The sequence below is a fragment of the Sciurus vulgaris genome (assembly GCF_902686455.1).
Source record: "Sciurus vulgaris genome assembly, chromosome: 10".
NCBI lineage: Eukaryota > Metazoa > Chordata > Mammalia > Rodentia > Sciuridae > Sciurus > Sciurus vulgaris.
In genome coordinates this window covers 121,349,866-121,375,003 of record NC_136470.1, presented here as the reverse complement: position 1 = coordinate 121,375,003, position 25,138 = coordinate 121,349,866, and the positions used below count along the sequence as shown (strand labels likewise).

Below are 25,138 nucleotides of genomic sequence, written 5' to 3'. Positions count from 1 at the left end.
AGGTTACCCTCACTCTGATGTCAAGCACAGCGAAGGTGATAGCTCATGTATGTTGACCTACAATCCCGAGGGCTCCTAAATATAAGAACAAGAAGAGTTGCTCTGATTTGGGGTCTAGACATTTATTGGAGCATTCAACAAGTGTTTCTTAAGCCCTGAACTTGGTTCCTGGGATCCAAGAGTGGAATCTCAGCTGCTGCTTTGGTGGTACTTGCTGTCAAGGGTTTAAAAAACAATGAAAGGCTCTGAGAGAAGCAGCCGGGAGGCAGACAGGGGAATAGCTACAGCATATCCAATAAATTCAAAGGTGGGGGGATAACAAATGTACCCTGGGATATGCAGGTGAAGGCTGCCTCGCACTCCTCTCTCTCTTCCTATAACCCCTGAAGTGTGTCACAGATATGCAGGTGATAATCTCCCCAAAACGTTGGCTCTATGGCATAGATGAAGGAGATCACGGGGTGGCAGGAGGGTAAGAGGTGGCTTTGTAAAACTACCATTAGCCAGGATGGGAGTGTTTCTAAGCTTGGCATTTGCTCTTTGCTCTCATCCACTCACAATTTATCGCCTGTGCCTCAGTGGGAGGCCAGTGGGAGGTCACCGCCGTTTCCTCTGGGAGTTCATTGTCCAGATACACATAATTACCAAGACTAGGAGTGGCATCATTGTCAGCCTGACCGCCCCAGGGTCAAAAAACGCAGGACACTGTCCTGGAGATAGCCACGCTGGCATTCGGGGCGTCGCTGCGCCTTCTCTCCCAGGGTGCAGGTCAGGATTTAGCATAAAATAAGCGGTTGGTTTGAGGTAGGCGCGCCCTATCCTGGCGCCTCTACTCGCGCTACCAAGTCTGCGGGGACACCTACAGACCCAACACAGGTCGCCCAGATAAAGGATCTGGGCCTAGAGGGGAGGACCGGCTAGAGGCCACACGGGGCCACAGTCCAGACCCCCCGCCCCTCCCTGCTGTCTGCGCCAGGTGTCCGCACCTCTTCCCATTCCCCACCACACCCTGACTCTCCCTCAGCCTCCTTCCTTCCTTTTTGCCCTCTCGGACGACTGCGCTGTGCATCGGTGTCTCCCGAGGTGGAGGAAGGGACGAACATCTAGGTTTAAAAGACTAGAAGCAAATGTCCCGATGATTTTTTGTCATTTTTCTGGGTTCGAAACAGGGTTTTGAACCTGCTCTGGGGAAGATAGAAGAAGTGGGGCAGCTAGAGACGGGTCGAGGGGCCTCTTAGAGACCAGGAGAGGTGGCTCTCTCCCGCCCGGGTGCGAGCTCCGGGTGGGCGGGCGCACGCCCCCCAGCCCCGCAGCGCCGCCGGCCCCGCATGACATCAGAGGCTGGGGAGCGCGCAGAGCGCAGGCGCCGGCAGAGAAGGCAGGCTGGAGGGGGCCGACTGGCGCGGCTCGGGAGAGCGCTCCTCCGCCCCGCGCGCGGTCCCTGCGCCCCGCTCCGCCCGCGCCTCGCTGCCCGCGCCGCGCCTCGGGCGTCCAAAACGCGTCGCCCTCGGCAGCCCAGCCTCAGTCTTCCTCCTCCTCCTCCTCCTCCTCCTCCTCTCTCTCTCTCCTCCTCCTCCGCTGCCGCTGCCGGACACGCAGCCGCAGGCCGGGGCCGGGACGCAGCTGGGGAGTCAGGGACGCGCGCAGCCAGCCCTTCCCCCTCCGGCTCCCGCACCGCCGGCCGCCTCCCCTAGCCCTCCTCCTTTCCCCTCCCTGCTCCTTCGGTTCTTCCTCCTCCTCCTCTACCGGCCCCGGCTGCCAGCACCATGTCTGCAGGGGGAGATTTTGGGAACCCACTGAGGAAATTCAAGTTAGTGTTCCTGGGGGAGCAGAGCGGTAAGTGCCCGGCTGATTCTCTTGGCTTAGCGCCGAGTCTTCCCTGCCGCCGGTTTACCCACACCACAGGGACCCCCGGCCCGGGCTCGGAAAGGCCCTTCCACGCCCGGGCGGAGAAGGATGGGGATGGGGAGATCGGGGTCAGCCCGGGAGAGGCTGGGCTAGGGAGGGGACCGGGCTAAAGACTGAGGAGGTGCTGGGGCCAGGGGTGGGGACGATGGTGGGATCTGGGCGGGGGTCCGGAGTGCAGGTGCAGGTGCAGCGAGGCGGCGAGGCCGGAGGGCGGCGGCTTGTTCTACCGCGCTGGCCAAGTCGTGAAGGCGCCGGGCTCGCTGGCTCGCTCGCACTGCGGCACCGGCTGTAGGCGACAGCGCAGGTGGCCGGGTGCCGGCGAGCGTGGGGGCAGGGGGACAAGTGCCCCTTTTGGGAAAACAAGGTGGGGCTGGGGGCTGGCCGCACCCGCAACACGGCTGCGCCGAAGGGTTCCCTGCGGCCCCTGCTGGAACGGTGTGAAAGGGGACATCCAGACCCTGGAACAGTCGCTGGATGGTGGTGGTGGGTAGGGTGGCGGGGAGGGGAGACGGACACCTGTCTTCTTCAAAGAGCGGGTTCAGGCCATGGGCGAACAGGGCATCAATCTCCCCAAGCTTAGGTCAGACTGGGCAGAAGGTTCCAGACCCGCCGCCCTTCCTTGGCACATGTCAGCTTCCTAGGGGCCCAGGGGTGTGGACGATTGGCAGCTAAGGTTCCTCCAGTGCCAGGTGATTTAAGGGATAGTACTGGGGCACCTCGCATTAGAGGCTGTGAAGCCTCGGCGCTGGGCAGAGAAAGGCCCAGGCGACACGCCCTGCCTGGCTTCCCAGCCCCCCTCCAGAGAGCATCAGCCAAGGCGGAGGATTCTTCCCACCCCCACCTCCCTGCTCACCGCCCTTCTTGGGGGGAGGGGAGGTCACCGTGGCAGCTGGCCAGAGCCGGGGGAGGGGGAGTCTGAGGGCTTCTCTGCTGCCACGCAGCCTCCCCTAAGAAAGCATCTTTGAAACCTAGGTTGGTCCAAGGTGGGAAGCCCAGATTGATGGGCAGGGACCCCTCTGACACCTGTAGGAAGGAGTGGCTCCCAGCGCATCTCTCTAGGGGCCTCATGCCTTCAGGGAGACAAGCCGGTCCCTGAGCAAGCTCTGCTCTCAGAGAAGAACGTCCCTGGGTGGGCAGGACCCCCGCTCTAGCACCTACAGATTAGTCCCATTCAGCTGATTTGGTGTCTGCCTACAAAGGTCCAAGAGAAGGCTGGGAGGACCTGGTAGGCTCAGGGAACAGTGTTGCTGTGACGTGAGCATGTGGGCAATGGAGATCACGTGGCTGCTTTCTGTCTGCTGATGCTCATTACCTGAAAGAGAGATTGAGAGGTGGTCAGCTGGCTGTAACATGGAGAGGTGGGTTGGGGACATTTCAGATCACCATCAACTCAGCCTCCCAGTCCTAGTCAGGGACTCTGATTTCCTGTTCTTAATAGACTCCAGCGTCACAGAGCTGACTTTTCCCTGTGTCTGGAAGGGATAAGGTGGTCTTCAGCCCTGGGAGAGAATCCAAAGGCTTCTGCAGCCTGAGAGTTGAATTTTTAGCTGGCTCTCATAAGCCAAATTGAGGCCTCTTGGAGACTGATCTTCTGTTTCTGAAAAGTGGTTGCTTGAAGTTCCTATGCCTTCATGTTGCCCTGGTACCTGGACTGTAGTAGGGTCTCACAGACATTTATTTATTCCATGTCTAAATGAACACAATTCATTAAGTAACTTGGAATTTGATGAGGAAAACATCTCTGGTGAGTCTGAGTGAAAAATCCGGGCTCCCTCAGAAGCTCTGCTGAGGCCCCTTCTAAGCCCTGCAAAGCCCCTTTGTTCCTAAAAATCACAGCCAAAGCCTAAGAAAGAGCCTAGCATCTCCTCTGCATGTCGAGATGGGAAGGGAGCCCTAGGGAACAGGGAGGGCTTATCTAGAGCCCCATTGTGAGTTGTTAACATTTCCAGGGTCAGAAACCCACATCTCCCATTTCTAATCCACCATTTTTTCACTAGCATGTCATTGGGAAATAATATGACCTTGAATTGGGGAGGCCAGGAATTGGGGAGCTTCCCTAAGTAGGGATGAGGACTTAGGGATGTCTGGATTGGGTGACCTGGTAAGAATGCTGTGCTGGTTGGTTGGGGGCAGGGTTTGTGGGCCCTTGGAACATGGTCATTAGGGAGGCAAGGCACTGCCATCGGGGAGATTGGCTGCTGGCCACTCTGGTCCCTTCTGGCAGGGAGCCCAAAGCCCTGAATAGCATCCTTCTACTTTGTGGTATCATTAGTGGGTTGCTTACCTTAGGTTCTACAGAACTTTCGGGGTCTGTGAGTTAGGTAGGGGACATATGTAGCCGTCTGCCTGGTGGGATGGGGAATTGCTACCACTGTCACTCTTCTGTCTTGCCTCTGCAGTTTTGCATCTGCTGATCCCATGCACCAGCATCCTCTGCAGACTGTGTGGTGGAAGGAGCCTCCTGAGGTCTGGTCCTCAGCCGCACCCTGGCTCTCCCTTCCTGTGTGATCTTGGAGGTTCCTCACCTTCTGTACAGGAGGTACTTGGGTCAGCTGAGCTCTGCGGAGCCTTCTAAAGCAGCAGTGGCCCGAGTCCATTACTCAGTGGCCAAAGAAAGGGAATGAAGGATGTGACCTTCCATTGTTTCTTGTGCCTGGTATTGTGGTTGCATTTCTCCTGGCCAGTGGGCAAGGGCTGCTGGGTTCCAAAGAGGAGAGCCAGGCTAGAGCCATGTGAGGAAGAAGATACTCAAAGCCACACAATCTCAAGTGGGCATCAGGCCTTCAAAGATACCAGGGAACTGATTCGAATGGGAAGCCCTTGAGGAACCAGCTCTGCAGAGAACACCTCCACCTATGAGAGAACCCACCTCCAGTGGTAGAGTGATCGTTGTCCCCGACAGTGGCAGCTCAGCCTGGGGTGAGATTGTGGCCAGGGTGCTACGAACCCAGGGTGAGGGATCTCCTTGAAGCAGGGAGTCTGCATAGTCCTGCTGGTGCTGAGATGGCTCTCTGGACCTTCAGGACATGTCTTCATGCTGATGGCAGAGATGGGGAAATAAGGGGGTGACACAGGCCAGTTATGACGAGGACGTCCAGAGAAGACTGACAGAAGCAGTTGTCTGAGGAAGGAGAGTGGGCCTTCAGGATGCTAGTGTTCCTGCTGAGTCTGATGGTGTCCTGTGAGGATCCAGGCTTAATACAGCACATCTTGGTGTGCATGGTGGGAAGGGAGGGTCAGGCACTCTCTGCTGTGCTCTGTCCCCTTCCTGTCTCCCCTTCCCTGAAACTCCTTTAGCTGAAGCAGGAGGTTTGGCTGCACACAACTCAAGCTGTCTGCTTTCCTAGGTTGGGACCAGTGAGGCAGCTTCTCCCTCCTGCCAGCCACCTCCCCAGCTCTCTTGGCAGGTGTGCCTCCACCTCCAGTAGGATGTGAATGGCGGACCCTGGAGTTGAGCATCAGTGGCCCCCACGGGCAGCTGCCTCTCCCTTCTCTCTCCTTCTTCCTTCCCTCCCTCCATCACCTGTTTATTGATTTAATCAGATCTTTGAATGTGTCCTTGCCTTCATGGAACTTACTGTCCAGTAGGGAGCACAGATGTCTGTGGATCTAATTACAGCAAGGCTCAGGAGAGCCCTGCAGGGAAAGAACAGGTGTCGTAGCATCTGACACACCTTTGGGGCAGGTGTCAGAGGGTCTGTAAGTCTCTGAGGACGGCAGGACGCTTCTCCTTTCTCATTGGTCTGAGCGTGGGGAGAAGTACCTGCAAGGCTCCCACCCTCCAGAGAACTTTGTCCTCTGTCCTCCTCAGAAGAAAGTGTGTGGGGTGCAGGCACGGGGACAAGGGAGACTCTCAGGTGCCTGACTTGCTGCACCAAGTAGGGACTGTCCCCCAGTTCCGTCCCATTCCTTTCCAGCTAAGGGTGAAAGATGGTTCCATGGCCCCACAGCCTGGGAAGCCCCCAGCCTGAGCCCTTCTCTCCGGGAGCCAGCCCACCCGCGGAGCCCTTTGCTGGCCTGGTGCTGTGCCTGCTCCTCTCCTCAAAGCGTTCTCCTCCCCCACCCACTCTCACACCTGCTTGGCCACACGTGATGGCATCCAGTGTCCCTCTCTCCTTTTTTTTTTTTTTTTCTAGCATTTAGAAAAAAAAATTTGGTCACATTCTGTCCCATAATATTTCTTCTGTAGTCTGTTAACTAATGTTTTAAAAATGTTTATTAACTTTTCAGGTACAATCCCTAACTGAATTTAAGGATGACCATAGCACTCTTGGAGGAACGTGTCTTAGCCGTCCTTTTACCCCTCCTGATCCCCAAATCTGCGGGTAGTTTATGCTCACAGAATATCTTGATCTGAAATGATGACATTGTCCTCCATGTGTGAGATTTGCTGATGGCCTGTCAGTAGATTAAAGTGAAGAGACTTAAGGTGGCTTTGAAATAGGATTCCTTCATCCTGGCACCTGCATTTCTCAAACCAGATTATTGCCAGAGACACTTGATAATCTTTTTCAGAGGACTAGGTTATTTAACCTTGGTGATGCCCAAGTCACAGTTCATCTCAGGAACCTGAAATTCTGGGAACCCCTCCCCCGTATCTCTGAATAAATACAGGAAGACTGCTAAGCCACCAGTGGTGGGATGGGACATGCCAGACCTGATCCTGCCAGGGGTCCCTTGGAGATCCATAGTAAATCACCAAGCTGCTCTGTGCCTTACCTATTCTGTCTTGCTTTCTCTCCTCCTAATTTTTCTCCCTTCCTCACTGGCTAGCATGAGAGTGGAGCACCTTGGATGTTGGATATAGACCCAGAACCATCACTTTTTATTTTCTTAAAGAGGTGTTTGGGAGAGTCACATAGACATGAAGATGAGTATATTAATCCATTTTCCACTACTGTAATGGAATACTTGAGTCAAGTTAGTCTTATAAAGAAGAGAAGTTTATTTAGCTTATAGTTCTGGAGAATCAGGGGCATGATGACTCAGCTCAGATGAGGGCCTCATGGCAAGTAGTGAATGGCAGGAGATATTGTGGAAGCAAGAAATCACATGACAAAAACAGTCTAGGGGTTCTATAACCCCTTTTGAGGGCATACCTGATTTTGAGGCCTCACCCCACATTGATCTAAGAACCTCCTAGTAGGTCCCAACTTCTAAAGTGTCCACCATCAAACTAAGGGCCAAATCTCCAATATTGAACCTTTGAGCGACAAGCTCCATTCAAACCATAGCCATGAAAACAAACCCAAATTTAGCAGAAGAGAAAAATGATAGATACAAGACTCTGATGATAGAGACAAGAGAACTTAGTGGCTGAGGAAAAAAAAAAAAAAAAGAAAGAAAAAAAAAAAAAGAAACTGTTAGAAAAGGTTCTGGCTGTGCAGTAATAGTAATTACCATCTCTTGCATAATCTGATCATCATTATCATTTACAGTCCCCAGATTATAATGAATCTTGTTAAAATGTAACAAAATTACTTCATTCTACTTTTCTTCTTTATTGCATCTCTTAAAATCAGTCCATGAATATTTATCCTTATAGATAAATGCCCTGACATTTCATACTAGTCCGGGGCAAGCTCCAGAGTGATCCCATCCAGACTGCAGGCTCGCCCTGTGTTCCCCACCCCACGTCTTCCTGTGTTGCTGACTGTGCAAGACTGCCTGGCCTCATTGTCAATAATTTAGAGACATTGTTGGACAGACCCATCAAGGAAGGTGAAAGAAAGGTAGAGTGGCACAATCCATCAGCCCCAGGAGTGGGCCACTGGAGTAACTGCTGGGCATTTCTCAGCTCTCTGTGTGCAATCCTTTCCACTCCTTGATGTGGAGAAGAGAAGGTGGGGAGCCCTGTGTGGAGGTTACGAGGAGAAGTGCCAGGCAGTCCTGAGATGGGCAGCTCTTTTGTTAGGGAAAGACAAACTGCTGGGAAATGGGGCTCCAGGCAGCGCCTGGGGACTGGAAGTCCCAAGGAGACTGGGAATGGCCAGGCTGGTCTTTGTTTCCTGGAACAAGGGAAGGGAAAGATGAAGATCTACTCCTAAGAGCTCCTGAGCAGGGTCTTTATTGTATCTTGAGGCTTGAAATTTCAAATTCCTTGAATTATTTCTACAACCTTTGCCCCAAATGAAGTGGGGTCTTTTTAAAAAGTAAATTTTCACAACTTTTTTTAAAAAAATCATTTTAGTTAGTAGTTTATTTTTAGTAGAAAAACATACTTATCCTGATCTCTTGGTAACAAGACCAGTGGGAGCCCAGGTAACTGGGTTACATGTCTTGGCTTGGTGCCACCTGTCCCCAGGGGGTGACATACCCAAGGAAGAGGTCTGGTTCCTGGAGGATGCAGATGATAAGGCAGAATAGAGCCTTTAAAGCTTCCAAGAAATGCATAAAAAGAACGGCAGCTGTGTCCTTCCTAAAATTAACCTCAGGTGGCATTTATTGAACACACTGTGCCTAAGGCTCTTCAGGGTTACTTTGAACCTTCCCAGCCCCTGTGATGGATGTGGAATTACCCCACTTTGTGGATCAAGAGGCAGAGTCTTGGGGGGAGCTGTCCCTGCCCAAGGACTCACTGTGTATGTGTGGCAGAATTAGAATTCAAACAGGTCTTTGTGAGGAACACAGCCTAAAGACAGGCCCAGGCCTCGGAGCAGGGAGGAGAGGCCAGAAGAACACCAAGGTCTTATAGACATGAGGTCTGCCATAGTGGCTTAGGATATGTCCCTGACAAGCTGAAGTCCTCTTCAACTTGGGTTAAGCTGCTAAGGGGTGTTGAGTTGCTGAGCAGGGAGGAGGGCCGTGGAGCCATTAAAGAAGGAGGCCGGGTCCCCCAGAGGGAGCTGGCTTTGTGTGGCAAGCATTCTGTTGTAGCTGGAGTGAACTGCTCGTCGGGGTGGTTTGAAGGGAGTCGATCGAGTCAGCTGGCAGCTCACTGCTGCAGAGAGATGCTGCCCAGGCTCTAGCAGAGAACTAGTTACCAAGGAGGGAAGAACTAGCCAAACTAAAGTGACCGGCTCCCACCTACTATGGGGTAACCCTTCCTGGCCACATTCTCCCTCTAGGCCTGGGGTCATCAGGGACCTGGAGACTCTGATTCTGTCATGGGTCTACCACTGGCTGTTGTGTGTTGGATAAGTCCCAGCCCGTCTCTGGCTCTCTGGATATGTCCCTTGCCCAGACTACTGGACAGGGTGACCCCTGGGGCCAGTGGAGCTCCAACTCTGGTTCTATAATTCAGTTCCAGTTCCAAGCTTGATGCCAAGCTAGTAACACTTGCAGCCTGTCCAGAGGGGCACAGAGAGGAGGGCGTGGGATCAGGGGCTCAGCCCACTGTTTCCTTGAATGCAGTCCTCTCCAGCCTCCCCAGGACGCCCCCGGCACTCTAGCTCCTCTCTTCTGATATATGCTCGGCCCAAGTTGCCAGGCAGCAGGGACGGACCCATCCTGAACTTCCTGCTGCCAGAGGCATTTCTTCTAGGCAGAGGACCTAAGATAAGGACAGTTGGAGACAGCTTCCAAGTGCTCCTTGTCCAAGACACTAACTTCCATAGCCAGGCAGGAGAGTGATAAGCAGGAGGATAGGACCCAAAGTGGATTTGCAGTGTCCTTGCCAGTCCAGGTAGAGCTTAGAGACCCCAGCTTGCATTGCAACCCTATCACCACGTCAGGCCTCCTGAGTCCTGGGCTTCTACCCCAGCTCACCCCTCTCCATCTGGACTGTTATGGCGTGCAATAGTACCTCCATGCCCATTTTCCTCATTGGGCATGACATTGGGGTTTCACAAGGATCAAATGCCTCATGTACTCATGAACATGGCACACTGGCAAAAGCTCAAGTGCTAGGCAGCTTTGTCAATGACGTGGTGACAAGACCTCCCCCCCACCACCACATAGCTGATAAGGAAAAGAGAATTATGGGTGCACTGACCACTTCTGTAGGTGAGCTGTGCTCCACAGCCTCTGATCCCACAGCCAGAGCTGCTCATCCCATCTTATAGCTAAAGAAAGCAAGGCCCTGAGGGAGGAGACTCTCACCACACAGCAGGACCCCGGAGTGGCTACTGCTGAGCAGGAAAGAGGTCCAGGTCTTCTGATTCCCTGGCCAGTGTTTTTCCCCTGTTACGCCTGCTCAGAGGCAGGAAGCGGGACAGGGGCCACTCCTCAGGAGCCATCACAGCTGCCGGTGGGAAGAGCAGCTTGTCTTTCTGTATAGCCTGCAGGGGCCGAGACTTCATGGTGGTGTGACGGTAGGCCTTCAGGTATGTAGGGGTTTGGAGCGGGGCCTGGTCCAAGGTAGGCAGGCAGGAAACCTGCACCAGTATTCATAGGAGTATTCATGCACACTGGCAAAGCTACAAGCAGGGTCTCCTGTGGGGAGTCAGGCAGGCTTCCGGAGGAGGTTTTACACAGCGAGCAAGAGTTCACCAGCAGACCAGGGAGGCCGGAGGACAGAAGTCCTGGCCATGCCACTGCATGAGGGGCTTGGGGCTCCCAGGGAATCAGGCGTGGTTCAGGGTGTCTGGACCTGGAGCACACAGGTGGTAAGTGAATGGCAGCAGACGGGCTGCCCCTGGAGGGCCTGGCTTCCCCATGTAGGAATCTGGGTCCTCCCAGCAGGTGGTGGAGACCCCCGAGGTCTTTGCCAGAGGAGGGCCATGCCTATTATTAGAAGGTGAAGGCAGGATGTGGCTGAGTGGCGATCCAGGTGGCTGAACTAGGTCAGGTCTGAAAGGTGCGTGGGGTGGAATTTAGAAGGGGCTGGGGGAGGCGTGAGTTTAAGCTCCCAGCTCTGCCCTGCTTTGCTGGGACTGTCATTGCTCAATTCCTCCTCTGTAAAGGGAGGCCCCAGGAACAGTGCAGGATTGTCCAGGAGCAGCTACTGTCCTCTTCCACACTGGACTCAGGTGCACTAGAGTTGGTCACCTTGAGCTCCCCTGTCCATCCTGTCTCCACAGTGGCCTGGGTCCCTTGACTGCTCTGATTGGCTAGGGGTAGGTTCAGGACAGCTGGTAGCCCTTCCAGACTCTTCCCCTTTGCTACCTACTCAGGAGGGATGTGGCATTGGATGACAAGCTGGTCACTGAGTTTGTAATCCCTCCCTGTCACTGGGCCTCCCCCATCATCTGGTCTCTGGGTGTGTGAGCTCCCTTGACCCTCTCATGCAGCTTCCTGTCATTTACTCTGTTCCCGTGGACACTTGGCTGTCTTCATCATATGGATCCCCTGAGCCTCTCTGCTGGCTTCTGTCCCCCAGCAGGCATAAGAGGACCTGAGAGAAAGCAGCAGTGTGTGAGGGAGAGTCAGCTTCCATGCTTTAGAGACAGAAACGCAGTCTTGAGCTGACTGCATAAAAAATGAAGGTTGAGAGCCAGGAGCCAGAGTCGAGGCAGGGGACTGACAAGCTGAACACACCGTAACACAGAGGGCAACCTGTTCAAGTCACGTGCTGTAGACCCTCCCAACGGTTCAGTCCGTGGTCTGCTCTCAAGGCCTGAAACCCCACCCTCTAGAGGCCAGGTAACCTTTCTTCCTTGCCCTCCCTGTCTGCTGCCAGGTCGCACCTCCTGGTGGTTACGGAGCACTGGCTTGGTATTCCTTTGCTTGTGCAGAGGTAATTCTTCCTGGGCATTGTCAGTGATGACCACCTTTCAGTCCCCACCCATGGCCCCTTTGAGCGGTGCCAGATTGATTGTCTCTGAGGTCAGGGTGGGTGAGGAGAGCTGTCCCCCTTCTTAGTGCTTAACAGAGTTGTCTCGCCCTCCTGAAGATGCTGGTCCAGAGAAAAACTGACCTGGAAGTGGGCTAGAAGTGACAGCTTTGACCTGTTCCAGCCTCCTCTGGTCCACCATTTCCTTCACCCCTGGAAAAGGCAGGGGCAGGACAAAGAGACCCATCCTTGGTTCAGGAATGCAGTGCTGTAACTAAGGCCTGTGCACCAAAGACAGGTCTCTAGTGACAAGAAAACCTCTCTGTCTGGGGGTTGGTTGTGCTGATTCTGAGAGAGGAGGAGAAAATGTTCTGTCCTGACCCCGTGATGAGCAGGGAATAAACGCCACACAGATCAGAGTCCACCAGGCATTTAGAACATTCAGTGTGTTTATGTCCCCTGTCCAGCAAAGGCGAGGGCTGGGAGGAAGCAAGAGGCTGAGCAGAAGAGAGACCATGAGGTGCTGAGTCAGGGAGGGAGATGTGTGTTGGCCTCTCCCAGGCCTAGGGAGCCAAGTGACTGGAAGCTGTAGGCAGGGGTGCTGTCCACCCCAGGGTACTGACCAAATCCAGTTAAAGACTGGAGCTTCCCATGGATTTTCTGGTGAATACTGGGCATGTGGAGGGGATGTTCATCAGCCCCACCTCCTCTTCCTGCCAGCTCTGGCTGTGAGAAGCAGACCGAGCTTCTGTCCCTCCCCAAGGTCAGAGCTCCTCCCAGCTGTGACCCTGCAGCTCCCTGACTGTCTCTGGGTTGCTGCAAGTAGAGCTGGGTCTTGGGACCAGGAGACCTTGTTTAGTTCTGCTCTTCCCTGAGTAAACACCTCTGAGCAGGATTTCTTTTTAAGGAGAAACCATGCCCACATTCTTTTTATTCTCGTACCAGACCCTTCTTATAGCACCAGGATCTGGAAGTTCTCCCCTAATTCTGATTCACTAAGTCTTCTCTTCCCTCCTCTTCATCCCACCAAAGCTCTGTAGGCTGCTGCCCAGATTAGAATGTGAACGAGAGGCCTGAAGAGGCTCCTGGCTAGCCCACCACCCTGGGTCTCTCCCACCTACATCAGAAGAGGGCAGAAGCCCAGATGCTGGGCCAGTGAAACTCAGCTCCTCTCCTCCTTCGACAAGAGGCAGAAGGGCCACTCTGGCCTCGAGCGGCAGTCTTCACGGAGGCATCTGCTCATCTTTAACCCTCAGCTGGGAAAGGGCTGGCTGTGAAGTGGGGAGCTGGGCAGAGCAGTATGCCAATGCCTAGGGAAGTCGACACGGAAGGCTCAGCCACTGCCCACCCATGGCCTAGGTCCAAGCTGACTGGAAGAGGCTCTGTCTCAAGACAGAGAGCCCTGTGAGGTTTTCCTCCAGGGGATCAACCCAGTTCACTGCAGTAGGAGGAAGGCAGAGGCTGGTGTCGGGCAGAGGCACATCTCTTAGGAGCCTGTCAACGTGAGATGGTGTGTCAGGCACAGCCTGAGATGACCCCGAACAAGTCACACCCTTGCAGAGGTCCCTCCCCTGAGTATGATAGAACTTATGACTTTCTTCTAGCTAATATGGTATGGCAGAGCTGGAGGAATGTCTCTCCTTTGGCAAAGGAGTTATGTGTCAGAGGCAAAGGCACAAAGGTGACAGTCTACTCACTCCCATGATTATGCTTCTTTAGAGACTCCTCTTGCTGGCCCTAAGAGCTAAGCCACCAGGTCATGTGCATATGAGGGGGTGTTGTGGCAAGGAACTATGGTTCACTTCCAACAAAGAGCAACCCCCCAATCAACAGCCAGAATAAAAGGGGACCTCAGTCCTACAACCATAAGGAACCAAATTCTGTCAACGACCATGTAAGTGTGGAAGAGGACCCTGAATTCAAGAAAGAAATATGGCCTAACACCTTGATTGCAGTGTTATCCTGAGGATCCTGCAAGCCATGCCCAGACTCCTGACCCAAAGAAACTGTGAGATGTAAGATCGTAGATATGTGTTGTTTTAAGCCACTGTGTTGGTGGTATTTGTTACACAGCAACAGATAACTAGTACAACTGAGGGTTTTAGAGGGAGGAGATGTCTTTAGCAGACAAATGGGTGGAGTTCTCAGAAGGGGCTGTGACCTGCCCTAGGTTAAGCAGTCACCTAAAACCAACCTGCAAAGCACCCACTGAGGGTAGGTGCTAGGTCAGGCCCTGATTCTTGGTCTGTTACTATTCTAGTTCTTTCCCTGCTCCTTCGTATGATCCTGAGTAACCCTGGCTTCTTCTTAGGACTGAGCTGTCTCCTCTGTCGCATGCAGGTCTGTACCAGACATCCTCTGGGCCCTCCTTCTTAACATAACTGGATGCTCTCAGGTCGCTCTGATCTAGAAGCCTGTTCTGATGTTCTAGAAGCATTCTAGAAGTTTCTCTACTGCTCCTTGGTACCTCCCATATTACATTTTTCTACTGGGGTTCTAGTGGAGAGGATGTTCCTGTCCTGGAGACATATTGGACAGCCTTTTGGACTCAGATTGTGGCAAGGACAGGAGTGAAAAGAACAACCTGTGAGGTCGTCTCAGTTGTGCACCAGGAGAGGTAGTGTCACTGTGACCTGGTGCTGTGTCACACTGGGCAAGTGGCCCCTCTCCTCTGGTTTCACATATCCTCTGACAGGGTCACTTCCAGAGTCCTCTGTGGCATATGCTGCTGGTTTTGAGAAGGGCTCCTTAGCAACTTAGAATTTGCAATATGGGGAAGGTCAACCTGGTTACCACTTCTTTGTCCTGGTGCCCAGGTATCCAAGCCCCAGGGGCAGACCTGAATGTTGACCTATTTCCTCTTCTTCTCTCCCCTAGTCTGGCACCCTGGTGCCTGTCCACCAGTTGTCTCTGGACAACAAGAACTGGAGACACAGCAGCCTCCCTGCCTTCCTAGTGACCTGCATCCACTCACAGGCCCAGGGTCCTCGAAATCTAGACTGCATTTTCCTTTCTAGAGACAATGGTCTTTATTTCTGAATTTCACCAGGAAGTTCCCTATTCTCAAGTAAATCCTGAGCATGTGACATCAAGTCCTTCCAGCGGGCAGGGTAGGGGGCAATTCGTTTTGTTGACCAAACGGAAAGGCCTGGAAGTTTCTTCTCCTCATGCTGCCCTCTGCAGTGGGCTCTGGGGGAGCAGAGGCTGGGCCTGTGCCCATCACCAAGCAGAAAGGTGAGCAGCAGTGAACAGGCTGTGTGACGGTCCCTGAGGACAGGAGGAGAAGCAGGGCCTGCAGAAGCAGCACTGGGAATAGCTCTCTGTGCTCATGGAGGGCTCCATCCTGGGTTTCCCTGTCAACACTGTGGCTGTCCAGGCAGGGGAACCTCTGAAAAGGTGGTGGACATCTGGGGACATGCCCTGTCTATATCAGCCTGTGGTATGGAGGCCTCCTTCCCCCCTCCTGAGCAGGCTTGGTCTCATGGTATCTCCAAAGTTGTGTCCCTCAGGTTGGGGCTCTGGGTCCACTGACCTTGTTACAGGTCCCTCTGTTCTGGACCTTGACTGACAACCTGGAAAGTATAGTCGTGCCTCTTAACACTCTGTACACCTAGTCTTGCTGCTCTGCCTTCTGTGTTACTGAGGCTTTTAACATCCACACCACCAACAATTAGCCTTGGGAAGGAAAGGAGGAGCACTACATTACTTTGCCAGAGTCCATGCTGTCTGGGCCAAGACCTCCTATCAGTTAATTCAGTTGCCAAATTGCAACCACACCTGCTTGTCAAAGATCAGCTGCTAGTGGGAAATTAGCATCCTCCTCCTCCACAATATACATATAGTCAATATGAATTAGTTCTTCATGGCACCTGTGCAGCCACTTAAATGCATGGACATGAGAGGACTATAGTGTCTGGCTGTAGTTGGGCTGAGCCCACTCTAATCTGACCTTCCTCGAGGGATCCTTTGTCAGAAAGTTGCTTTATGTGCCGTGAATGGAGGCTCTTGTTCTCTGAGCTGCAGGTGATGGTGTCTGGCAATGGAACTGTCAGGTGCTAGTTTTCTCTTGGGGCCTGGAGGGGAGACTCAGTGCCTTTTAGATACTGCCAAGAGTGTTCAGGGTAACTCAGCAAGGCAGAGAAGATGCAGACCACGGGTGATAGGAGCCCTTTGTGTGGTCAGATCCCAGCTGGTTTTCAAGAAACCCTGAAGGTATTGCCCTTGGCTGTCAGTCCTCATAGCAAGGACACCAAGGGAACCTAAGATTTCCCATACTTCCCAGGGCCTCTGGTGCCTGCAGGACTGAACATATGTGTGCATGTGCATGCAGGGTGTGTGTATGTGTGTGTGTGTGTGTGTGTGTGTGTGTGTGTGTGAGACTATAAGCATCTCTGTGCTTGTGAACACATGGCGGACACATGTGGGCTATGCCTCATGAGCTCATACATCCAGGCCTTCTCCATTTCCTGGCCTGTCATTAGATGGGCATACAGATAAGTCATGGTCCTCCATGATGTCTAAGATAATACCAAGTACAGTTATATTCCACTTCCTTAGAAAATTTTCACATTGACCAGCATGTTTGTTTAATCAGAACAAGCCATTTCCTGTGTATACTAGGTGTCTGAGAGACGTGAATGTGTGTATACAACTAAAATAATCATCGTATACAAATATGATGATTTAACTTTAACTTTTTAAACTTGTGAGTGTGTGCGGGGAATCAAACCTAGAGTTTTGTGCATGCTAGCCAAATGCTCTAACACTGAGCTACATCCCAAGCCCTCCTTTTAACTTTTTTTTTTTTTTTTTTAACTATAATCAAGAGATTCCTTTAACTTTTTATTTTGAGATATTTTCAGGCTCATAGAGAAGTTCCCCATTTGTATTTTACTCTGATTTCCCAGTTTTTAACTTCTTACTGCTCTTGTAGAATTCATAACACTTTCATGAAATGGGCATTTCTGTCCCCACTGTATATATGAAGAAGCTGAGCCTCAGAGAGGAAAACAACTAACACATGATCACACAGCAAATGAGTAGCAGAGCCAGGATTAAAATCCAGGCCTGTCAGACTTTAAAGGTGCATGCGCCATGTAATGTTAAGTATGAATGAGCAGATCTACTCTTTCTGCTCAAAGAGCTGCTTCTTGTATTGTTGATCTGCTAGCAATGAATTATCTCAGAATCTGTTTGTATTTGTATCACCTTCACTTTTGAGAGACTTTTGCAGGGAGTAGACCTCTGTGTCAATGATATTTTTCTCCTAGGACTTCAAAGATGCTATTTTCTTATTTGCAGTTACTGACAGGGCAACAAAGATTTTTCTCCTGTGTTATGTTAGGTCTGTAATTCAATATACAGTTATTTTTTGTTTAAACAGTCAATTATCTTTGAAGAGACTTAAATGAGAAAAATCTTACGCATTTATCCACGTGGTGACTATTTCCTGTGTTCATCATTCCTTTGTGTAGATCCACATTTTCATCTAGCACCATTTCATTTCTTCCTGAGGACTTCCTCTAACACTTTTGTCATGAGTCTGCTGGTGATGAATTCCGTTAGCATTTGTGTTTGTAAAAGCATTTTGCCCCTGTACTTTTAAAGATGTTGTTCCTGGATACAGAATTCTAAGGTTAGCTGTTTCCTTCCTTCTTTCTTTTTTTGCTTTCAGTACTTTACAAACATTGCTTCATTGTTTTGTTTTGTTCTGGTGTAGAGGGTTGAAGCCAGGGCCTTGTACGTGGCCAGAATTACACCCCAGCTCTCCATCGTCTTCTTGCTTGCATTGTTTCTGGGAGAAATCTGCTGTCCTTTCTTTGTTTCTCTGTGCATAATGTGTCTTTTTAAAATGTTTGCCTACTTTTATGAGCTTTCTTTTCTTTCTTTCTTTATTTCTTTCTTCTCTCTCTCTCTTTCTTTTTTTTCTTTTCTTTTTGGTTCTAGGAATTGAACCCAGAGATACTTAATCACTGAGCTATGTCCCCAGTCCTTTTTATTTATTGTTTTTAGACAGGATCTCACTAAGTTGCTTAGGACCTCCCTAAACTGCTGAGCCCACCTCTAACTTGCATTCCTCCTGTGTCAGCCTCCTGAGCCTCTGGGATTACAGGCAGCACCACTGTGCCTGGCATGATTTTTCTCTTGATCACCAACTCTGTGCACTTTGATTATGCTGTGCCTTGGAGTAGTTGCTTTTACGTTTCCTGTTCTTGGGTCTCATTGAACTCTTCTTGATCTGTAATTTGTAGTCTTCCTCACATTAGAGTGTTTTTCTAGAAGTTTCTGCCCTCATCTGCATGATTTGATAATTCCAGTTATATGTATGGTAGACCACTTGACGTTACCCTACAGATCACTGTGTCTCAGTCATTTTTTACTCTTTTTTTCATGATGTTTCATTTTAGATAGTTTTTATTACTATTTTCAAGTTCATTGATCTTTTCTTCTGCAATGTCTAATCATTTCTGACATTGTAATTTTCACCTCTGGAAGTTTGATTTGTATCTTTAAAAATATATTTTATGTCTCTTTAAATTTTTAACATATGGAATGCAGTTATAATAACCATTTCTTAACTCTTTATCTGTTAATTCTAACATCTGTGTCGGTTTGGGTTTGGTTTTGGCTAATTGTTTTTTTCTCCTCTTTGTAGCTCTATTTCCTTGCTTCTTTGCATTGTTGATCATTTTTTTATTGGCTGTCAGACATGGATTTTACCATGTGGTGTACTGAATAGTTTTGCATTCCTATAAATATTCTGAATATTTCTTAGCTAAGACCAGAGTAATGCTCAGTGTGTGGCTATTTACAACCCACTATGAGCACAGCCCTTCTGAGGACTCCCCAAGTGTCCCATGAGTGACAAGGCATTCCATCTGACTGGTGGGGACAGGCTGTCTCTAGTGTCATGTGGGCCCAAGCAGTTTGCTCTGATCCATCTGGGTGGTCAGTCCCCAGTCCCAGCTAGTTTCCATGCACACTGGCTGTCCAGTGCTCAGCTGAAGACTTGAAGCAGATGTCACAGGCTGCGGCTGTCTCTGCGGGTCTCCCTCCTCTCTGGCACTCTGACCTGTGAATTCTAGTTGCTTTGTTTCCTTCAGATTCAGCTCCGCTTCTTCATCCTAGGGGGTCCACCAGGTTCACCTGGCTTGGTAAACATCTGTCACTGTCCTGGAGAGCATCAAAGTGGCTTGAAACGTTCTCAAGGCAGCCATCTTTGAGGCTCACCTCTTTAGAGCCTCATGTCCTTCTGGGGCCTTGATTATCTGATATCTATTGTCTTGAAAATCATTGTTTTCTCTGTCTTTTAGTTCTTTTAGGTAAGAGGATAAAAAATCTGCTCGCTGTTACTCCATCATTTTTTTTTTTTTTGAAGTGGGGATTGGACTCAGGGGCACTTAACCACTGAGCCACATCCCAGGCCTATTTTATGTTTTATTTAGAGACAAAATTTTGCTAAATTGCTTACAGCCTTGCTGAGTTGCTAAAACTGGCTGTGAATTCTCAATCCTCCAGCCTCAACCTCCTGAGTCACTGGGATTACAGGCATGCACCACTGTGCCTGGCCTGTTACTCCATCTTAATCAGAAGCTAAAGTCTCGGACCTTGGTTTCTCATTCATTCATTCGTTTGTAGGAAGACTGTCTGAGCCCATCATTCTGAAGATTGACTTGAGCAGGCAGTGTTGCTTTGTCTGCTCACCTGCCTTGATTTTCCATCAGTGAACTTCATCCAGTTAATTACACAAACATACAGATTTTATCTTTGCGAGGCCACATGATTTCTCCACCCCATATTCTTTGTTGAGAACTTTCTACTGCCCAGTTCTTATAAGCTCAGTATTAGCAACTGGTGTAGTTTTATCAGGAACACAGTAGTCCTCCTTGTCTGTGGGCTTGCTTCGTCTACTGTAGTCACCCACAATTCACAATGGGGGGGGGCATTGGGGAAGAGTAGTGTTACTTTAGGTAGAGGGGAGTGAAGGAAGGGGATGGGGCATGGGGATAGGAAGGACAATAGAGTGAAGTAGACAGTATCACCTCATGTACATATAGGACTGCATGACTGATGTGAACCTACAATATGTACAATCAGAAAAGTGAAATTATACTCTATTTACATATGATTTATCAAAATACATAATGTATTCAACTGTCATGTATAACTAACTAGAACAAATAAAAAATTTTTTTAAAAAAAGAAGGGAGAGTATAGTACATGAAGATGTTTTGAGCAGGGGCACATTCATATAACTTTTATTAAGTATAATGTTATAGTTACACTATATTAGTAGTTCTTAGTTCTTAATCTCTGTGTCTAATGAAAGTTAAACTTTACCACTGGTACGTATGTATAGAAAAGAGCATGGTATAGATAAGGTTCAGTACTACCCGTGGTTTCAGGCATGTTCTGAGTGTCATGGAGCATGTTCCCTGTGGAAAGGGGGGTTGCTCTCCTGTGAATCTCACAACTGGACATGCTGCTCTTTTCCACTTGAACCGCTAAGGAATTCAGGCAGTTTCTCTGCCTGGGGAGGACGTTGCAAGATGCATTTCTGTAAACAAACTTGGCTCCAGCATTCTCTGCTTGGTTTACCTAACCTTGGCTATATGGAATTTGTAGTTGCAAATGAGAGATCAAGTCTCCTTTGGTTCGGCTGATTTGAGCAGGAAGTGAATGATTAGAGGAATGATTTACAGCATGAGACCCTGAGAGGTCAGAGAACCAGGCTTGGAGCCCTACAGGACTGGTCTGGAGGAGACTCAGTTCCTACACTGGGTGATGGCAGGTGTCAGAGCCAAACCCACAGCATAGCTATCTCTGAATGCAGAATCCGGGGCCAGGGGTGCGGTTCTGTCCCACTAAATTCACAAGGAGAGCACCAGCAGTGAGAAACTTGTCATGTGCCTACAACATGCTGCAGGGTGGACAGGCTCCTGCATTGGGGAGGGTGGTCTTACACCTCCCCAAATGTCCTGGAGTCATTCAAAGGAACTGAAGCCTGTTCCACCTTGTTACTGGTGGGTGGCTGTGTTATTGTGATACTATTTTAAACAACTGTATATCTGAGTCTTAGTTTCGTTTGTCATCAGCAATCCTTTTTGTGAGGTACAGGGAGAATTTGCTCAGGCAGTTCAATAAGGACAGATATTTTTTGTACATGGCAGTCACATGCTGAGGAGCCCAGCCACTCCCTGCATGCCAGGGCAGCAGCCCCCTCCACCCGCCCGCTGGAGCTGGAGCCTGTCCCCCAGAGCCTGGGCTGCGGGCTGCAGGCGGGTGAGGGAAGGAAGTGACTGAGGGGTAGTGAGGCGCAAGGGTCAGAGGATCCCACCCACAGCTGAAGGAACCCTCTCTTGTACTTTGATCCTTCAGGCTTGGTGAGCATCTGTCCTCAGCCTGGAAAGCACCTTAAAGACCACTGAACCCAACCTCATAGTCACACCCTCTGAGCCTAGTGAGAGCCGGGAGGTTTGTGGGCGGGCACATCCCCCTCATTCTTTGGTTATTTGAGGAGCAGCTGTGGCCATTTCCCCTGCAGGCCCCTGGCCAGCCCAAGGATTAAGCACTTCACCAGGCTGTGGACCCAGCTCCTGTTAAGGTGCCTTCCTGAGCCCCGGCTCCTGCTCTGTGCATTTCTTTAGGAATGCCCCAGAGCTCCAAGGGGCCAACCTGCTGCTGGGGCACAGAGGTTTTGTCCCAGCTTGTGGTAGATGAGTACTGTGGCCTTACGCTGGAGACCCAGGCACCTTTCATGACCTCTCTTCCTTAACCCTCAACAGTCTGTGTCTTCTGTCCCCAAGAGACCACAATCTTTCCCACTAATGGAGTTCTATGCCTGCCATTCCCTTGGCCCAAATTAGGTAGGTGTCCTGGTTTCAGGTAAGAAAAGTTGGAGCCAGGATCACCTGATCATTCCCTGACTTTGAACTGGGAAAGCATCAGGGCTCCAGACCCCTTGCTGATCTAGCCTGACATTGATGTTGGGTTTGACTCTAAGGGTCAGAGAGTAGGATGCACCCTCTGGATGACGTGCCCCAAGTGTTTAGTCCTCACAGCAGACTTGGCCGTGGCAGGTAGGGAAACAGATTTTCCCCAGTGTCTTGAGAGTCTGCTTTGGGCTTTGGGCTGGGCAGGAATGGTTTGCACTGTCCTGAGATCCCATGGGGCTGTGGGGCAGCCAGAGCTGAGGCCAAGGCCAGAGCCCAAGCCGAGTCTGTGGCTTTGGAAAGTGAAGAGGGGACACTGGACATTTCAAGTCCTGTACAATACACTGTAAATCACTACAGTCACCGTGCTGTATCCTAGGTCTCCCCACTTCTCATCTTACAACCACAAGTTCATACCCTTTGACCTCCCCCTCCCCTGAATCCTCCGTAGTCAGCCCTCTAGTCTCAATTTCTGCAAAGTCCACTCTTTTAGATTCCACAAGTAAGATCATGCGGTGTGTGTCTTCCTATGTCTGGCAGAGTAGATCATATGTATTCTCACCACAAAAAAAAGGTCACCATGTGAGGCGGTAAATATGCTAATTAGCTGGACTGTGGTATTGTTTCCAGAGGGTGTCTGTCCATGCCTGTCCACCTGTATATCAGAGCATCATATGGCACATCACCCAGGCCTCTTCCAGCTCGGCCCTGCTGCCAGCTTGTTTCCCTGGAACTTGCTCGTTCTGCTATTGGTGGAGCCTCTGGGAAGAGAAGCAGGAGGAGACCAGGGTGTTAGGGTGTGTTGGAAGGGACACTGAGACTGAATCTTCCAGTCCCCATCTGGGTCACCATGCCGAGCCCCAGCTAGCTGTGGTGCCCTGTGCCCTGTGGGCCTGGGTGAAGGTGTTTGGATAGACACCTGGGGGACTGACCAGACTGAGTCCCCTGTGGGCTCTCAGTGATGGCAGCATGCCCATAACTGTCTTAAGTGTCCTGGTTCTACGGGACCTTCGTGTTTTCTTTCACGCTTCCTTTTCCTGCCCTCATCTTTCTACGTGGTTGCAATATGGACTACTCTGTTGAATGGATTCTTTTGGACCCACTGATCCTGCTCCTTCTTGCTCTGATGGAAATACTAGGGCCCCGAGGGAGCTTATGTGGGTCCAGAGGGAGGCCCTCGGTAGGCAGGGGCAGATATGAGGCCAGAGCCACCTTCTGTAGGCCCAGGTTCCCCTTTCCCAGCAGGAGAGGGACAACAAGGGATAGCCCAGGATGGCCTGTCCTTTTTTGCACCCGGTCAGGTTTCCAGGGTCACTGTGCTTGGATAGAGGAGATGGGGTTGGGTAGAGCCCAGTGAAGAGGAGACCCAGTGCCGAAGCAAGAGGGTCAGGCCTGGGTTGGCTCCCAGCTGGTGCAGGAGAACTGGCCTAGGCTAGACCAACCTGCACCGCAGGGCCTGCCCTCCCTCTCCTCCTTTCCCTCCACCTTCCCTGTTCCATCTTCTCTGGGTCCCTGGTTGAGGCCCAGGCAGCTGAGCATCCTCTGGCAGAGGGAATTCACACACTTAATTAAAGTGTCCAATGAAGAGCTTTGCATATTTCTTAATTACTGCCAGAGTCTTTGGGGGGATGGTTTGAAATGGGATTTTTCACCTGTTTCCTCATTTATAGTGAGCCAGCCGGGCCTCAGGGCTCAGGTGGGAGCTATCAAAAGTGTAGGCTGCCTTTCTGAGCAGTGGGGCTGCAGGGTGGGGTGTGGGGTGTGGAGGGTGCGCCTGGCCCCAGGCTTATCTGCTTCTCAGAAAGGGCGGGGCTGGAGTTTCTGTTTTGTGAATACAGAGCAAAAGGGAGTAAGACGGGTAGATGTAGCTGCTGTCTCCGCCGTTTGGCATCTCCCGGATTTGGGCACCGTGCATCCCATGCTCAGCAATAATGGGGGACTTTGTGGGCAGAAATTGCAGGGGATGGTGGAGGCCTCTCCTGGGGTTTCTGTGGAGCATGGCACTGGTTGGGATGGCTGGTCCTCCTGCGGGCAGCAGGGCCAGGGCCAAGCCCCATGCAGACTCTTCCCAGTGCTCACACCATTTCCCACCTGTGTTCTGGAAGCTGAGCTGATGGGAGAACCAAGTCCGCTGTGCCCTTCCGGGGATCAGGTTGCTGGGCTGAGCTGTGGGGAAGCAGACTCGCCTTTTCAGCCCAGTGCCACCTTCTGACAGCTGCAGACATCCTCTGATGGGGTCTGTGGGCCGAGGATGCAGAGACCCTTTCCCTGGCCTGGAGCCTGCTCTCCTTAAAAACACCAGCATCTAAGAGGCAGGCAGCACACCAGAGCAACTTGGCCTAGAAATGGCAGTGAGTCACGCGGGGTCTTTCCGGCCTGCCCCTGCTCCCACCCCAGGCCCCAGCTCTGTGGACCCTCAGGAAGACCAGGCAGAATCCCACCGTCTCTCTGGGAGTAATATAGAGTAGGTGTGGGTGGCAGTGAATTGGAGGCTGAGAGCAGACTGCAGCCCAAGGCTCTGGCTTGGCTGGCAAGGGTCACCCAGAGGGCACACCCTCTGCCAGGCTCAGCAACCCTCTGTGAAGTCTCCCCCTAATTTCTTGTGCTCTGCCTCATGCTCTGGCCTAACGGCCGCCTCTTCACTCACACCCACACCTGCTGTGGAAGTGACGCGGAGGAGAAGCGTCCTTTGTGACGGGAGGCAGAGTCAGAGCAGACACATGGGGACGCGTCACCTACTCAGCCCTCAGCCTGTGACCTGGACACAAGCCATGCCTGGGAGCACTCTGGGAACGGACCCCCAAGCACTGGGGGTCTGGCTTCACATGACAGGCATGCAGAAGTGCGGGTAAACGTGTGTGTGCAGAGGACACCTCAGGCTTCAGCAGTGGCTCCGCCCACTCCCTCCCTGGGCCCGCTTTCCCCTCTGATCCTGTCTCCACCAATCACATCCAGCCCAGCTGCCACCTTCTTCAGGAGGCTGCTGGGATTCCCCCAGCAGGGAGCTGCCTTTCTCTTTTGTGGGCTTCCCAGAAGCACAGGGGCACTTCAGGTGTTTGCATCTGAGGCTAGCTCCACTCTGGCCAAGGGCACCTTGCAGGCGTCTGCTTTTATCACCAAGGATTCTGTGCCCAGCATGGACCTGGCACAGGGTAAGCCCACAGTGGGTATTTGCTGAGTGGGTGGAGAAGCCTCACTGTCCTCTGCAGTGACTTCCAAGCCACCACCAGAATATACAAAAATCTGTTTATGTGGAACCTGCCACTGAGATGGGGTCTGGGGTCCATGAGAGGCTGATGGTATGAGTAGCCTCCAAGGTGAAGTCCAGGTGGATGCTTGGAGCTGATTGTAAAGGTCCAGCACTCAGTCCATCCTGCCCTGGTGGGATCGCCATGGTATGTGGGACTGAGCTGGATCCTTTCGATAGCCCATAGGTATCTCAAGAACTGGCCTGGCTTAATAAAAGGAAAGCAAAAAATATATTTTCATGGAAAATAAACTTAGATCCTTCACTCATGGAATTGAATTTTTTTTTTTTTTTCCCCACTGAAAACAGTGGAGGTGTTTGTGCTTTGGTCTGATGATTTTAAAGGTTTTCACGGGTCACCTGAATCCGTGGTGATTGCTTGGTGCGTGCAGCTCGTCC

At 51.3% G+C, this 25,138-nt stretch overlaps 1 protein-coding gene across 1 annotated transcript in view; it reads left to right on the top strand.

Annotated features, from left to right (window-relative positions):
* Positions 1-1,362: 1,362 nt before the first annotated feature.
* Positions 1,363-25,138, top strand: part of RAB6B (RAB6B, member RAS oncogene family) — a 57,756-nt gene continuing 33,980 nt past the window's right edge. Inside the window, exon 1 of the mRNA XM_079156047.1 lies at positions 1,363-1,836. Coding sequence (XP_079012173.1) covers positions 1,767-1,836 — 70 coding nt within the window. The 5' untranslated portion in view covers positions 1,363-1,766. The remainder of the gene's footprint in view (positions 1,837-25,138) is intronic.